This window comes from Taudactylus pleione, unplaced genomic scaffold, assembly GCF_031769625.1.
Source record: "Taudactylus pleione unplaced genomic scaffold, aTauple2 ptg000473l, whole genome shotgun sequence".
NCBI classification, from domain to species: domain Eukaryota; kingdom Metazoa; phylum Chordata; class Amphibia; order Anura; family Myobatrachidae; genus Taudactylus; species Taudactylus pleione.
This window is the reverse complement of record NW_028284875.1, coordinates 12,056,109-12,073,728: the sequence shown is the minus strand read 5'-3', so window position 1 is coordinate 12,073,728 and position 17,620 is coordinate 12,056,109. Positions and strand designations below refer to the sequence as shown.

Genomic DNA, 17,620 nt, shown 5'->3' with positions numbered 1-17,620 from the left:
CCCCACCTGTCCACCAGAAGTTGAAAGACGTCTTGGTGCAAAGACCATTCCCCCATGATGAAAAGTCCGCCTCCCAGTTGAGAACTCCTGGGATGAATACTGCTGATATGGCCAGGAGATTGCGCTCCGCCCAGACCAGGATGCGGGACACCTCTACGAGTGCCGCCCGACTTCGGGTTCCTCCTTGCAGATTTATGTAGGCCACGGTGGTGGCGTTGTCTGACTGGAACTGCACGGGGTGACCTTGGAGAACCCGCTGTGCCTGCTGGAGAGCATTGAAAACGGCGCGGAGTTCCAAGATGTTTATCGGAAGCTCCTCTTCCGCCTGAGTCCATCTGCCCTGAAACAAGTGTGGACCCGTGACAGCTCCCCAGCCCCGAAGGCTGGCGTCCGTTGTCAACAGGACCCAGTTCGCCATCCAGAATGGACGACCCTTGTTGAGATGGGTCGTCTGCAGCCACCAGGCTAGGGACAGGCGAACCTCCGGAGTGAGCACCATCGTCTGGGACTTGAGACTCTGAGGCAGTCCATTACATTTGGACAGGATCAATTGCTGCAGAGGTCTGGAGTGAAACTGGGCATATTCCACCATGTCGAATACTGACACCATGGAGCCCAGTAACCTCATCGCCGAATGCAGACACACCCGGCGACTCTGCAGACAACTGCGCACCCTCAACTGTAAGGCAGAGATCTTTTCCCCCGTCACAAAGATCCTTTGCTGTCCGGAGTCCAATAAGGCTCCGAGGTGCAGAATCCTCTGAGACGGGATCAGGGTGGACTTCTGCCAGTTTATTAACCAGTCGTGCCGGTGCAGTACCGCAATCGTCAGGTCCAAGTGACGTAGAAGGAGCTCTGGAGATCCTGCTACCAACAGAAGGTCGTCCAGGTACAGCAACAGGCGGACTCCCTGCAGCCGCAGGGAAGCCGCCATGACCGCCATAACCTTGGTGAACACACGTGGTGCTGTCGCCAGGCCAAAAGGTAACGCCTGGAACTGGAAGTGATCGTTGCGGATTGAAATCATGAGGAACTGGTGATGGCGTAAAAGAATAGGGACATGCAGGTAAGCGTCCTGTATGTCCAACGACAACATGTAATCCCCAGGTTCCAGCGCCAGAATGATGGACTGTAGGGTCTCCATCCGAAACCTCGGCACCCGCAAGGACTTGTTGAGAGCTGTGAGGTTGAGGATCGGACGGTACGACCCATTGGGTTTCTGCACCAAAAATAGATTGGAATAGAAACCCTGGCCCCTCTGGGAGAATGTAACAGGCACTATAACTCCAGCCTGGAGCATAGTGTGCAAAACCTTCTGCAGTTCCATGGCTTTGTTCCGGTCTGATGGAAGACCCGTGGTGAAGAATCGGGATGGGGGCCTGTGCGAAACCACCTCTTGAACCCAAGTGTCTGTCGTGGTAACCGACCAACACTGGGCGAACTGCAGCAGGCGGCCTCCCACTTTGGGATCCCCCAAAGGGAGGCCCGGACCGTCAGGCCGCAGGTTTGTCATCTGGCTTAGGGGCCGGACGTCTGGTACTCCAGGCCTGTTTCTGGGGCTTGGCCGATTTTTTGGGGCCAGCCTGTCGGGGAAAAGATTGTGCCTTAGGCCTACCCTGTGCCCTGTAAGGCCGAAAGGATGACGTACCTGAACTGGAAGGAACCACAGCAGACGGGAGACATGCCGATTTGGCTGCCGCCAGCGTGGCTACAATTTTGTCCAGATGCGGACCAAATAGGACTTCTCCATTAAAAAGGCAAAGCTTCCAAGCCCTTCTTGGAATCAGCACCCGCCTTCCAAGATCACAACCATAAGGTGCGACGAGCAGCCACAGCTGCCGAAGAAATCCGAGAAGTCAGGGTACTGATATCCAAGGCCGCTTCATCGATATAAGTGGCCGAATCTGGGAGATTGCCTATCAACTCGGTCTGTTCAGCCGAACAGTCGGAATCCAAAGACGCCTCCAAACTATCAGCCCAGCGCTCCATAGCTCTGGCTACCCAACATACGGCCATAGCCGGTCTGGATGCCCCCCCCCCCCTTGCAAGGTAATAAATGGACTTTAGGCAGATCTCCACCTTACGGTCCGTAGCATCCTTCAAGGAGGACATGGTGGGTATGGGCAATGTGGCACTTCGGACTAGGCGTGTCACATGAGAATCCACCTGTGGAGGGGATTACCACTTAGAAAAATATATGTCCGCAAATGGATAAGCCACCGCCAAGCGTCTCTGAGGCTGATACCGTTTGCCAGGGTGTTTCCACGCCTCCTCTAAATGGTCCACTAATTGACCCGAAAGAGGAAACACTGTGGCGTCACCCTTAATATCCTTAAAAAAGGCATATTTTGACTTGGACACCGGAGGATCTTCATCCTCAATCACTAAAGCTGTGAGGACTGCCCGAATAAGTCCAGGAATATAAACCTTGGACTTAGCGTCCGACTCTTTCGAACGGAGAGGTTCTTTGTCAGAAAGATCCAGAATCTCCCCATCATCGGTCGTCACGTCATCATCCTCATAAGGAGCGGACACAGGCGCCACCGGCCGCTTATGTGGCCGCAACACAGACTCCCCTTGTAACACGTCCGACAAATGCTGTACAGAACTTGTCAGTGAATTAACCCACGCAGGCTCCTGAGAGACCTGAGGAGGGGAAATAGGGAGACTGTGGGGTACCATCAGTTGTCTCGGGAAACCCTGCATGGGTGACGACACCAATGACTGCTGGGACAATCCCATCTGTGGGAACGCAGGCTGCGGAGCTAACTGGCCCACGAGGGTTGTAAGCGCTTTGGCGAAACAAGCCCAGGGCGGCTCCTGTACCGGAGCCGTGACAGTAATTGGCCGCGCCAATAAATAACACTGTCGACATGCCCCTCCGTGTTACCCTCCCCCTCCGCTATTGGTACCTTGCATGTAGTACAAATAAGCTGGAGAGGAAAGTCACTCTCAGACATGATGGTAAGTATGTGACCCCTCTCACTGATACTTGTTAGTATAGTGGGAGAACCACCCTGCAATCACCGCACCGCAAGGGCTTTAGCAGAAGAAGAGCAGGGACAGTGAAATGGCTGACAGCAGAAAGTGAAAGTACAGGCAGCAGACGCTAGCAGAAGTCACATACAATGCAAAGAAATCAATTCCTGCACTATCAGCGCTGATCCTCAACTACGCAGACACAGAGCCTGGTAGGACACAGCGCTGCATACACAGACCTGTAACTAACGGAGGAGATGTATGTCGGGGGACCCAGACCGCGATGCCACCGATCATCAGCGTCCAGCAGCGCTCACCATGCTTCCAGCAAAAGATGGCCACCAAGGAGCAGAGAGGAGGCCGGCCTGGGGGAGGAGCGCTGCCACAGGGCCAGTCAGCAGATGCAGAGAGGGCTGTGTGCAGTGGGGGATGCGCCGGCTGTGTACAGGGAAAGCGCGCTCCCCTGGCATGCAATTAACCCCTGGGACGCCGCAGCGCTACCGCTCAGCCGCGGTCCGCTGCCCCAGGGGGGTAGTGGAAGTGCAGGTTAGTTGCCTGGCTCCACGCTGCAGCCAGTCCCCAGGGAGCCCCCTGCCTGGGGACTCTGGACCATGTACTCAGCAGGGACCCACCGCGGGACCCCGCTGCTTACCTACTGCCCCCTTGAATCCGGCCATGGTCCCAAACATCTGGGGTCACCGCTAGCTGTAACCCCAGATGCTTACCAGCATCCCCGGATCAGTACCGGCGTTCTGGTACCGGCGTGGGTGTAGGGAAGACAGCATGGACGTCAGCCTTGACTGTCCATGCTGTACTTCCAGATGAGCAGCCACAGCTGCTTGCGAAGAAACTTCAGGGGCTAATCTTAGCCCCCCTCTAAACAGGTGCATCCGACTCCGAGCAGGGCACCAACGAAACTGAGATGCCTTGGCTCGGGGGCGGGGTATAGGAGGGGGACCCTAGTGCATCCTGGGAGGCTGAAAACTTTAACTCTATGGTGCCCGATGCCTGACGTCATCACCTATACCCAAGGTGTCCTGTGGATACCCTATGGAACCTGATGTAGAAAAAGCCTGATACACTGCCATATACACTTTTGCCAAAATAGCACTTTGTTTAAGGAGTCAGTGACTTGGAACATGTGAGAGACCTGAACAGAAAATTTTAGTTTACAACTTTTGATTTATAGATGAAAGTAAAGCAGCAATTTAGTTGACTTTCCTCTGAACATATTTGTATTTTTTGAAAGATCAGCAACAATGGTGATATCTTTACAGAACACATACTAACAATGGTGATATCTTTACAGAACACATACTAACAATGGTGATATCTTTACAGAACACATACTAACAATGGTGATATCTTTACAGAACACATACTAACAATGGTGATATCTTTACAGAACACATACTAACAATGGTGATATCTTTACAGAACACATACTAACAATGGTGATATCTTTACAGAACACATACTAACAATGGTGATATCTTTACAGAACACATACTAACAATGGTGATATCTTTACAGAACAACAATGGTGATATCTTTACAGAACACATACCACTAAAAAGGAGACATATTACACAACAACAGTAACAACTATTTAAATGATAGTTTTCTTGTTTTAATAGTCTCATAAAATATTACACAGAATAATATACAGTTACAAAAGCTTGAACTAGGTTTATATATAATACATTCTAAGCTGAATGTATGCAGGACAATGCACTTTAACAGTTTTAATTTATGGCAAGCAAAATCAAATTTGAACACCAATAAACTGCTACATTGCTAGCTGTGCATTTCACCTTCTTGGAATGGAGGCAGCCAATGTATGGGGTTACAGCAGTAATCGTATATGCTAAATGAATAGGCATCAACAAGCCCATAAACATAAGTTTCAATAACAAGGGATGTTTATTGGAGAACTTTTGGGGGGATATGGTCGCCAAAATGGAAGGATTGCTAGCACGTCTACATTCTCTTTACCTTTTTCAGTATGGGAGGGATGAGAGAGGAAATAAAGGGAAGACCTGGGCTAGCTGATGCCTGAATGGGATTGGCAATGCATCCACTGCATTTGACCCTTGGACTTTGGGCCTACCATATTAGACTTCATGGCTACAAGCCAGGACCCAGATTTCGCTCTCAACACAAATATATCAGTAAGTGGAAGACTTCCCAATGTAGTGACCATTCCCCTGGAACAGCTTGACATTGGTTCAAATAATCAGCCACTGCATTCGCCTTGACTGTAACATGGAATGCTGAAAAGTGACTTTTGGTTTCACTCTGCCAAGATGGCAGTTTTGCATCCTTCACATCATAGCTTTGCTTCTGGTACTTTCCTGGAGATTTATGAAGGCCACCACTCTCTTACTGTATGAGAATATTCTGATGCTTATTGATGGAACTGTTAAATATCTTTCCAGCACATTTCTGCAATTTTTTTTCTTTGTCAAGAGATGAGCTCCACAGCACAAAGCAATGGTAGCTTTTCATCAGTATTAGCTACTCTGCCCATTTCGTGAGTCTTTCATTTTGGGTTTTACCACTAGGAGCGAAACCTCTTGGTGGCTATTTAGAATGTTGTGATCTATAGAGGCCTGCTTGTGATCCCGCAGGGTTACTTATTCAAGCTGAAGACTGAGCATCTGCAATCTCTCCCAGGGAAACACACCTATGGTGGAGAAAAACATTGCTGAACAGTTAAAGCACTTCCCTTAGTACATTTCACTGATGGATCTGTAGTTGATGTACCAAGTATTGTATTTTGAGAACCCTTTCCTCTGACAGTTACCTTGTTTTGTATGCTATTTGAGGAAATTAATTGACTTTCTCCTGTTCATAATATATGCTTCTGCAAAACGGTTATCACTTGCATTGTACTGGCACTTAAAAGCATACTTCGGACTTCCCATAACTAGGATGTCATCCAAATATGACCATATCTTGGCCCAGCGGCGACTCGTTATGACAATCTTCGATTTTGCTTGTCTTCTTTAATCTTGAAAGCTCACAAATGTGGTCAAGACGGAGAAGGAGAATTCGCCCTGTTGTCTTAATGGTTTACAGCTTCTTGTGGCTTTGAATTGCTGATGTGATGGAGGATGATCATATTTAGACTGTGGCAACCTGCTTGATTTCCCTCAAAAGTATTATTGAGTAGAGTTTTTCTAATATAGAGTAGCCCTTTCCAATGGGGGATTAGCTAAAATATTCGTGGAGTGGGCTTCTGCTGCTGAGAGGGCTCTTCTAGCCACTACTGATACAATAGACCTTGCTGAAGAATCAAAAGGTGTCTAAAGAAGCTTCACGCCGAAATTATACCCCTCTTTGTAGGAGTCCCATATTTCTTGGAATTTCACTATAAAAAAGTCTTTACAGCAACCATACAACCACCTTTGATAAAGCTGCGATTTGGACACAGTGAAACGCGTCAGAGACTGGTTGCCCATCTCTTCACCACTCTTCTCAGCCATAGGAGTGCTATCCATTTGGTATCTAGCGTACTTTCCAGTTGCACCAGCTTACTGCCATACCTTTGCCCAGGGGACCGGATCCATGCAGAAGCCTGCCAGCTTTGCTAATTAGGACCCCATTTTACAATTGGAAACTGGACTTGGTAACCATTTGGTCTGGACTAAACACAACAGCACATTAACTATAACCATTGTGGGATTACAAATATGCCTCCGAGCATTTATGGATGAGACTAATTACTGGTGGATGATTGCTTTTTAATTATGTAATTTTGATTCTATGTATTGAATGCAATTATATGCTTTTTAGTAGCCATTAAATATATTTTTTTACTATTTGAGCGCTGTTATCATGTTTTTTCCATTTTGAGGACTGACTACCCTCACATATACAGCTGCTCCTTATATATGGAAATTAATCCCAATTAGCGCTCTATCAGTATTTACTGCTTGTCTGTCTATCTAAACAAAATGCCTATTTACCTTCTCCTGGATGTCCGCTATGGAATGTCTCGCCCTATCGGAGGGCTCTGGCCGCTGAGGCCATGGCGATACCAGATTTAAATTTTTTTCCTAAAGAAATATGAAGATTCTGAAAAGAACTCTCTATCTTCATATTAATGGGGTCTCTAAGAGGACCTCCCAACTGCAAGATGAATTATAGTTCTAATAGGCATGCAAACTATAGCAGTCTCTATTGAAGAAACAGATGCACTGTAATATTTTATCATTAGACTGACACATTTCCACCTGTGCCTATTATTCCTTATGGACTAATATCTTTCACTACCTAATGTAGTAGTAAGACTATTTATATGACTATGCTCCTCAAAAGGATTTTTGCAGACACATGAATGCCTCATTCATTTCCATGAATGTATACTGTACAAGTTTAAGCAACAATTTACTTTATCTAGATTAAACCTCCAATGTCTTCCTTCATTTACCTCAGAATCAGTACTACATGCAGACAAAAGTGACTGGACACAGACAGCAAATAGATCAACAAGATTTTATTGACGTCAATACTTTGTAGGTCCACCACGTGCAGTGATTACTGCAGACACCCTTCTTGGCAAACTGTCCACAAGTTCCTGGACAACAGCAGGCGGTATGATTTGCCATTCCGCCTTAAGTACAGGGACACTGAAGAAGGTAGAGTCGGCATAGAACGCACCCGTCGCTCCAATTTATCCCAGAGGTTCTCAATGGGGTTAAGATCTGGACTCTGAACTGGCCAGTCCCTCTGGGTACCAGAAAATTATGTATACCAGTCCAGCATCGCCCTGGAAACATGACAAAGGTTATTGTCGTTGTGATAAAAAACATTTGTTGTTTCCATTTAACTGCAAGTGCTTGGGCCACCCTACGTAGTGTTCTTGTCGAAAACTGCCATTTGGAACACATGTGCAATGGTATGCATTTCATTTGCACGGGGGTGTCCAATCACTTGTCTACATAGTGTAGAAGAATCCAATAAAACTGAAGAATCTAATTCTGAAAGGGAAAATCTATCTTTTATAAGAGCGTCTCAAACGGTGTGCCGCAGCACCCTGGGGTGCTGCAGAGCACTCACGAGGTTGCCGCAGCTGAGGGGGTCCACTTTCATCCATAGGGGGCTTGGGTGATCGGTGCCTGCATGTAGGGGCGTGGTGTTGGCAGAGCAGGAGTGGCAATGCAGAATGGGGGCGGGCTCTGACAGTGATGGATTACCCCGCCCGCTTTCTGTACTATGATGACCCTAATCTCGGTTTCCATAGGGGTGCACCGCTTCCTCTGCAGTTGCTGTGCTCTCTATGTGGAGCTCCACAGCTTCCTATAGTACCTCACTGTACAGCTGTCTCCCTTTCTTCCACAGGCTAAAGCATGTGTCATCATGCCTAACCACTCAGGCCCAAGTGTGTATGTCACTATGTAGTAATTGTCCCCTGGCCCCGGCATGTGTGTCACCATGTATCCCCATCAGGTGGCCAGTGTGTGTTACCATGCCCCCTTCACCCACCCCAGGTCCCAGTGCGTGTGCCACCATGTCCCCCATAAGCCCCAGTGTGTGTATCATCATATCCCCACCCCAGGAGCCAGTGTGTGTGTTTCACTATGTCCCACCCAAGCCCCAGTGTATGTTTATATGTCTGCCCACCCCCCCCCCCCCAGTATGTATATCACCATGCCCATCCAGCCCCCAATATATGACTCAATATCACCCCAGGGTCCATGTGTCTTATCTTTGTGTGAGATTGGCCTTTATTTTTCCTCCTTTGCCTCAAATTACTTCTATTATATCTGTCCCTCTACTTACTTCTATCATTTACCCCCCAGTACCTACCTTTCCCCTGTGCCCTTCACAAACCACCGTTAGAAAAACGCCTGCTGCGGCCACGTGCAATGTTTAAAACACTTGTCGCATCCATACGGCCCCTCCGAAAAACCAGACCCAATACTTGGAAACCATTATCAACTGGGTTTTTTGTTTCCAACAAAAATTTGCACGGTACTTCTTCATCAAAGTACGCAATTTACAAAAAAATGTATCATTGGGAGGGAGGGGGGGGGGGGTGAGGGTGTCCAGTGGGTTCTGAATTAGAAAAACAATTTTTTTAGGCAAAAATAGGCCTTTTCCATTTTTTTTCTCCAGGTCTGAGATGGAGAAAACATGTCTCACTGTAAAAGTGCGATAAATTATTGCGGGTGCAATAGAATCGGCCGATAATCGGTTGATGATTGACCGATATACAGCCGATCTTATCGCCACTAATTGAATACAACCCAGAGTGTATTACCACTGCAGACCACAGTTCCTATTTTCATCAATGGGGACTACGGTCTGACCCCTGTGTACCAGTGGCATCTAGGGCTGCCATGAAAAAATAATCTGGGACACTCAAGTTGACCACACACACATGGCGATTTTTTTAACCGATTTTGTCGAATCGTGAGGACAAATCGTGTAAAATATGGCCAAATCGTCAGTAAATTGTGAGTCCCCACTCACAATCATGATGCGATGCGCGTCCCCGCTGGTCGCACATCGCATCGTCAGATCTGCCATGCAGTAGGGAGATCTGACGATCTAGGAGGTGATGCACTATGAAAGTCTGGATGCAGGAGAGCTCATATGAAGATTGGACACCAAATTGTGTGCAGATCATGTGGAGATCGTGTGCAGAGCTGCCGGGGAGAGTTTCAAGGGAAATCGTATACATCGGCTGATCGTGTGCAGATCGCCCATGTGTGTGGCCAGCATAAGGGTGCCATGAACCAAGAAAGTTTGGGAACCACTGTTCTATAACCATACTTATATGTGATATTGTTTGTGTTTATAAGAGAGATCATATTAATACCCCTTTTTCCACGAAAATTCCGGGTCTGACCCGGAGTTGGAACAGAGTTCCTATCCGGATCAGACCCGGAATTTAGCCGGCGCCGACTCGGGATATTCCCGAGTCGGCGCCGCTCACACTAGAGTCAGGTCTGCCACATTTCCCGGTGTGAAAGTGGATGCTTGGAGATGACGTCATCTCCAAGCGCCACTGAAGCCGGGCCAATCGGCCGGCTTGAAGCGCACTCCAGGTCATCGTGACCCGGAGTGCGCAGTTCTCACAGCAGGGTTTCACCGGCTACGCCCGTGTTAAACCCTGCTAGTTACCTGGGTTGGATTGCCGGGTCACTCGACCCGGTGATCCAACCCTCTCCCCTTTTACACCAGGGAGCTGCCCGGGTTAACCCTTCAATAACCCGGGTTTTAGCTCCAGTGTAAAAGGGGTATTACTGACAAAAGATTCTTTCAACCAAGCTACAAGTTCTTCAAACTGTTCTGCAGGCTGACTTTCCTTTAGTATGAGAACTGCAATTAACACAAAAGACGACTTTTATCACAGGTTGCACAGACTTTATTATCCTGTGTTTTAAATTTACCTTGTCTTTCCCACAGGCTCTAGAAGACTAATGAAACGGAATATACAGTGATTAACCACAAATAACCAGGATGGAGCTGCACTATATGAAAACACTCCTAACTTAGAAGATTACGATCAAATTAATGTCTGTCTAGAGTTTGTGGTCTGGCTCAGGCTCCATCTTGCTTCAAAATGTCATTTCCTCCTTGTGAACGCCCTAGTAATGTGTATTAGGTTCGAGGAATGCTCAGAGCTATTCTTAGCCTGCATGATGCTTCCCTAGGCAGCCAATTCCTGGCTTGCAGCATCAGATGGTGCATGCCAGACAGAAAGAGAAGGCAAGACTGTCGCTACAGATAAATAACAAGCAGTACCTGACCTACCTATGCTAGAGGATAGGAAAAAGACATAGTAAAAGAGGAGCCACATCTTATACAAAATGGGTGCATTTTTTAGCTACCTGTCTCTACCTCACTTAAAAGGGAAGCTGTGCACTTGAACGGCTGCCATAGAAGATTGAACATCTGTTCCGACATTCTGTCTTATTTACTCAAAAGACTATTAGCTTACTAACTGCGGGCCTGATTCAGAGCCGAACGCTCTGACCAGGGCGCTCGCTCTGAATCAGGGCCCTCCTCCCTCAACTTGGAGCGGCCTCATGGACGCTCGCATAGCTGTGGGTTACCACCCACAGCTATAGCGAGCGTCCATGATGATGGTCGCGATGCTCAAGACCATCGCGGCCATCGGGCTTGCGACGAGACCCTGCGGTAGGGTCTCGGTGACCCAATCCCTGGAGTGATTTTGGCTCTATCAGAGCCAAAATCACTCCCACTGACATCACTAGTGATGTCAGTGGGGCCGGACTCAGATGGTAGGCGTTCCCATGGGAACGCCTCCGTCTGGCAGCCACGCCCCCGGCACGCCCACCAAAGGGGGCATGCTGTCACTCACCCCTGTATCTGGAGGCTGAATAACAAACCTGTAACATGTTTAAATTATTCACTTAACTAATTGTGCTTTACTGAGAAATCACACATTGATTTGTGGTTGGAAGACTTGAAAAGCTTTATGAGCAAGCCACACTCAGGTTAGCTTGGTAGTTGTGTGTGAAAATGGAGAGAAAATCTAAGCAAGCATACCGTCTAAACACGCCATTCTTTCAAGAGAGGACAAACCAAAGTTGGTTCTCTGTAGATAGGAAAGTTGCTGTTAAATCCAAAAGGACCTGCATTAGTTAAGACATTACAACAAATGCAAGAAGGCACATGCGCAAACTTAAGGTGGCCATACACGGTGAGATTCAAAAGTTGGTCAGATCAGTTGTACGATTTCCCTTGAAAATTCTTCCCTTGAGATACAGGACATTTTGTATTTAAAATGCAACTATTTCACATAAGACCATACGATTTGATCAATCACATTACATATTGTGTGTCAATTCCTACACGATCAGTTGAGATCTCTCTGCGAAACCATCTGATCTGCGATCCAACTAGATGACAGCAGGGACGCGCATCGGGGTCGCAGAAGACTCAAAATACAACTATTTTCAAATGATTGGTCTGTCCAACATGTAGAAACTGCCCAAATCGTGTGATCAATCGTCCAGTGTATGGCCAGCAATAGTCACACATTTCTATTTCAGTGATTGCAATTGGATTTCACTAGATCTCATGTGTAAGCATATATCAGTGACCAATTATTAGCAGATTAAAGAGGAGTTCCTTCCTATCCTATCCACCAGACTTTGACTGCACTATGCTTCTGGTCCTAGCTGCTTGCCCTATTCAACATATCCTAACACACCACTGCAACAGGTAGCGGCAGAAGGAAGGGCTAAACATATGCATTGCTAGAAGAGAGAGATGACCTCTGTATGGAGGGGCACCACTGCCGTCCAATCAGGAGCAGACTGTCAATTATAGCACCGTCATATACCTATCCAGCAACTCTGATACAATGCAACTCACAGGGTAAGAAATACAGACACCAGAAGACGGACCACACCCAAGCAAACATTTTTATGCAAATTAATAAACATGTAAAAAAACATCTAAAACTAGTTTCTTTACTTCAATTACAATCATTAGGGGAAAAGATGCAACAGGAATCATCACACGTATAACATTTTGCAACCAAACTCTGCTAAATGATGCCCACATACTGATGTTGTCACTCAGCAAAGCAATTTATTGTGGAAAGGAATTTTTACCTCAGCACAAGGAGCCAGCAGATCTAATGGACGGTCAATGCCTTTCATAACAATTACATAAATGAAAGTACTAGTGTATGGTTTTCAGCATGACTTACCGAGTATTCCTTGTAATGGTCAGTAATGCGTTGGCGCTCTTTTTCTTGAAGAATTACAGAGTACTCCGCGTGCTTGGTTGGATACTCCTTCATCATAAGGTCAATTACTTCATCGCTTCGTAAAGCTGTCAGACCTTCGAAAATGGCAAGGGGAGAGTAGTCCAACCAGGCATTGACAAAGAGAAATAGGTTTGTCCAAGAGTGGGAAGATTTAGTCTAGTGAATATACATGCATTACGTTATTGTATTGGTACTCTTGGGGGTACATTCACCAAGCCACCACTTTTCAGTGTGTTTAAGCAGGAAATGTACATGGCATGTGTTACTTTGAATAATATTGCGGTTTTACCTTTCCTGCTTAAACACACTGAGAAGTGATAGCATGCAGTAAATTTGCCCCCTAATCTATAATAGTGGTTACTACTTCAATACAATAAGCAGTCTTGTGTTATTGTAACCATAGTGACCACCCATTCAGAAAGCATTTGTGTTTCTGTTAAATTATCTTGCAACCATACTTTCTTTAACCAACACATATAATCGAATACAGTTGCTACAGTTAAACATGAAATAAGCATTACATTTTAGAAAATATATTTGTATTTAAAATAGTTCAACCAAGATGTAGGGATTGAAACAAAAACTGAATATGCTTTTAAGAGGACCACTTTTCTACATAATAAAATGCAGTTATAGTAGGTACTGAATTTAAACAGCAGTGTAGCCCAGGGCCCTATCTGTGTATTCTCTCCATGTTTGCTCAGGTTTCCATTGGGAGCTCCATATTCCCCCCAGTCTATGACCCCTCCCCCCACCAAGTAAGAAAAAAAGTTCCATTGCGCAATTACATGGCAGGGCAGCCTGTGATGGCGACTGATGGTTCTCCATGAGTGGCACTGTGGCCAGCATTTCAACCCCACAGTGCTTGGGCATGGGCTCCACTGAAACAGGGACTGATGTAAATGGTTGAATACTCCTTGTAAAGTTTTGCATATTATGTTGGAGCTATAGCAAAGGTTAATACATACATGCAGAAATGTATTACACTCATGAACAGTTGTGTACACGCCATGATAACATTTTATTTTCCCTTTGACCCTAATGGATTATAAAAGAGATGAAGAACATGTGGTATAAATTACTTTTTATTTCTATTGTCTATAAAAAGGTGCCACAAAGTCTGCTTGCAGACCTACTCATTCAACAGACTGCCATTTTGTCTGTCTGGATGGAAATGGATTCTGGTATATCTAATGGTGCATACACAGGGTCAGATTTCTTAACAGATATGAACGATAACGATTGTAAAAATAGTTCATATCTTTAACATGTAGGACATACATCAAGCAACGATGCGTGTTCCCGCATGTCAGATAACGATATCTGACATCGACTGTGTTTGCAGACAGATTTGGCCGATTTCATTAATTTTAATACTGTCAGAAATCGTTCATCGTGCATGAAATAGTTGGTCAAATCGTTCATCTAGCAAGTCTGAGCGTGTGTATGCACCATAAGAGTAAGGCTTAGGGGGAGTTTCTATTAAGGGCAAGAGAGAAGTAGTAACAAGCCTTCTAAATAGTGGAGAAGTAGCCTATAGCAACCAATTCACTTCTACTGTGATCATTTTATAGAATGTACTTGAAGCGGATTAGTTGCTATAGGCAACTTCTCTAGTCTTTAGAATGCTTGATAAGTCAAAGGAGCCTCGTGCGTTACATCTCAATGGGACGCATCAATATAGACAATATTTACAGTTCTATAATATCTGAAGATGCAGGCACTTTCACATCACACAAGGATCCAATGGGATCTCATTTACTAAATCAATCCCTAAATTTTAAATAGCTTGCAATACTTTCTAAGTGCCTTATTTATAAACGAGTTTTATCATTCACAACGAGTGATAATAGTGCTCCAGCCAATTAGCTCCCCACTGTCATATTTCAAACAGATGACAGTGGGGAGTTGATTGGCTGGAGCACCATTATCATACAATGGGGCAGATGTATGAAGCTCTGGAAAGTGATAAAGTGCAGAGTGATAAACGGCCAACCAATCAGCTCACAACTGTCATGTTACTATCAGTGTTTGAAAAATGACAGGTGGGAGCGGATTGGTTGGTCGTTTATCACTCTGCACTTAATCACTTATCACAGCTTCATACATCTGCCCCAATGAGTGATAAAAATTATTGTGTAAGTGATAAAACTTGTTGATAAATGAGGCCCTAAGTTTGCTTACAGCCTGCACAAAAATAACAATGATATCCAGCATAAGCAATCTCCACAACTAGACAATTATGGCACACAAATCTTGTGAGTATAACTTTCCTACACTTGAGTAGTCATTGCATGGCCTATTAGCGACCAGTATAAGGCAAGGGTTATCACTGGAAATACTGGTTAAGTATATTAATTTCCAAGAAAACTTTTGTGTCAGTGCAAACTACAATGGCAAATTGCATTTTGGTCCTAAGGCCCTCATTCAGCAGTGTATGCATGTGCAGAATGGGTCCTGCATGATTGCACGCAGAGTGGTAACAGACTGTCAGTGATTGACAGTCTGCTGCTGTTTGGGGGCTGGGGCAAATCTGTCTGCGTGCATCTTTGCAATTCCGTCTAATGCTGAATCAGGCCCTAAAGTCAATGCCTAATGGAATATAGAAGAGCTGTGAATATTCAGGTACCACAGTGAGAAAACAGGACATCTGTTTTTATAGTTACCTAAAGTACACTGAGTTTCTGTAATGACATTTAGCTCTCTCAAGTACAGTTTCTCCTTGTGTGACAGATCTCTTCTTTCTAAATCTTTAAAGACAAAGAAGTGTTGCTGTTTTCATCTGTACACTTAAAATAAAATACTTCATGAAATAAAGAATGATTGATATTTTTTATGTAGAATAAAAAAAAAAAGAAGTGACAAAACACTGCTATGGTGTAATACTGAAACACATAACAAACAATATATTTCTCTCTCCAAAATATTAAAACAAACCTTTCAATGCATTGCCAGGATATCAATAATACTTAATAACTGCAGAGTGAAATGGGGGGGACAGAGGAGAAGGCAGAGAGGGAACGGGATGAGACAGCCGCAGAGGTTGTGGTGCGGGGCAGAGCAGGACAGAGGAGAAGGCAGAGAGGGAACGGGATGAGACAGCCGCAGAGGTTGTGGTGCGGGGCAGAGCAGGACAGAGGAGAAGGCAGAGAGGGAACGGGATGAGACAGCCGCAGAGGTTGTGGTGCGGGGCAGAGCAGGACAGAGGAGAAGGTAGAGAGGGAACGGGATGAGACAGCCACAGAGGGTGTGGTGCGGGGCAGAGCAGGACAGAGGAGAAGGTAGAGAGGGAACGGGATGAGACAGCCGCAGATGGTGTGGGGCAGAGCAGGACAGAGGAGAAGGCAGAGAGGGAACGGGATGAGACAGCCGTAGAGGATGTAATGTGGTGCGGGGCAGAGCAGGACAGAGCTGCAGGCTGAGAGGGAATGGGATGAGACAGCCGCAGAGGGTGTGGTGCGGGGCAGAGCAGGACAGAGGAGAAGGCAGAGAGGGAACGGGATGAGGCAGCCGCAGAGGGTGTTGTGCGTGGCAGAGCAGGACAGAGGAGAAGGCAGAGAGGGAACGGGATGAGACAGCTGCAGAGGGTGTGGTGCGGGGCAGAGCAGGACAGAGGAGAAGGCAGAGAGGGAACGGGATGAGACAGCTGCAGAGGGTGTGGTGCGGGGCAGAGCAGGACAGAGGAGAAGGCAGAGAGGGAACGGGATGAGACAGACGCAGAGGGTGTGGCGTGGGGCAGAGCAGGACAGAGGAGAAGGCAGAGAAGGAACGGGATGAGACAGCCGCAGAGGGTGTGGTGCGGGGCAGAGCAGGACAGAGCTGCAGGCTGAGAGGAGGTGAAGCAGTGGATAAAGAGGGGAGCGAGGCAGAGCAGATAATGAAATGACCTGGCACAGGGACTACGTTTCATTCATATGTACAGTATATATTTTACACTTTAAACATTGCTTTTGAGTTTTCACTTTAGCTCAATGGCCCTCTTGTCCTTCCAAATACAACTTTATTTACTTTATTTTTATTTCCTGTATGCATTAAATATTATTCTCCTATACTGAAAACATTACTTGTGTAATTTATACATTGTTAACTATACTCTTGGGAGCTCTGACAAATACAAATATGACTTTTTTTTCCAGTTACCTTTTCATCAGATTGCATGTTTTCAGATAAATATATTTTGGTGATTCGTTTGCTTTTGTTAGATTTCCTGTAGTTGAACTCTATGCATAAACTTTGTTCTTCTATACAAAAGGTAGCAGTTTAAATTCAACTTGAGATATAGAAAACTAATTGTAGAGTTGTTGCCTTTTTATATACTAAATAGAACATAATATTATTGTAAAAAGATGGCCAATATTGGTAGAATAATACTGATACCAATATTTTGTTGTTCAGTATAAAAAGTAAAAATCAGATGACTGTACCATAAGAGGCAGTTTACCATGCCAGATATGGGGAAATGGTAGATAGCCGCAACAATGTTAAGCTGGGTACACACTTAGCGGTGTGTGTACCCAGAGATGCGACCGGCAACCCGCCTGCTGACGGGTCGACATATCGGGTGGCCCGTACACTCTAGACGATCCAGTGCCCGACAGCCCGGTATGTCGGCCCCTGCTGCATGGGGTCGTCAGCCCCATCATCAGGTTGGCCCTACAAGCAGGCCAACCTGACGATGCAACTGATGACCCCATGGAAGCGCACACCAGACGACATAAAGCATACACACTGGACGATTCTGAACGATATGCTGTTCTGATGCTTCGGAATCAGACATAACGTTCCAAACATCGTCTAGTGTGTACGCACCTTGAACCAGTATGAGTAAATAAAATAATGGCCATAACTGTTGTACAAGGAGTTTTGATATATTTTCTCTGTTAA

The 17,620-nt window shown here is 45.9% G+C and overlaps 1 protein-coding gene across 5 annotated transcripts in view; it reads right to left on the bottom strand.

Annotated features, from left to right (window-relative positions):
• Window positions 1-17,620, bottom strand: part of PHF10 (PHD finger protein 10) — a 103,170-nt gene that overhangs the window by 70,472 nt on the left and 15,078 nt on the right. For all 5 annotated transcript variants that reach the window (XM_088448982.1, XM_088448984.1, XM_088448985.1 and 2 more), the window contains exons 4-5: window positions 15,403-15,486; window positions 12,677-12,810 (exon numbers count right to left, since the gene is read on the bottom strand). In XM_088448982.1, coding sequence (XP_088305108.1) covers window positions 12,677-12,810; window positions 15,403-15,486 — 218 coding nt within the window. The remainder of the gene's footprint in view (window positions 1-12,676; window positions 12,811-15,402; window positions 15,487-17,620) is intronic.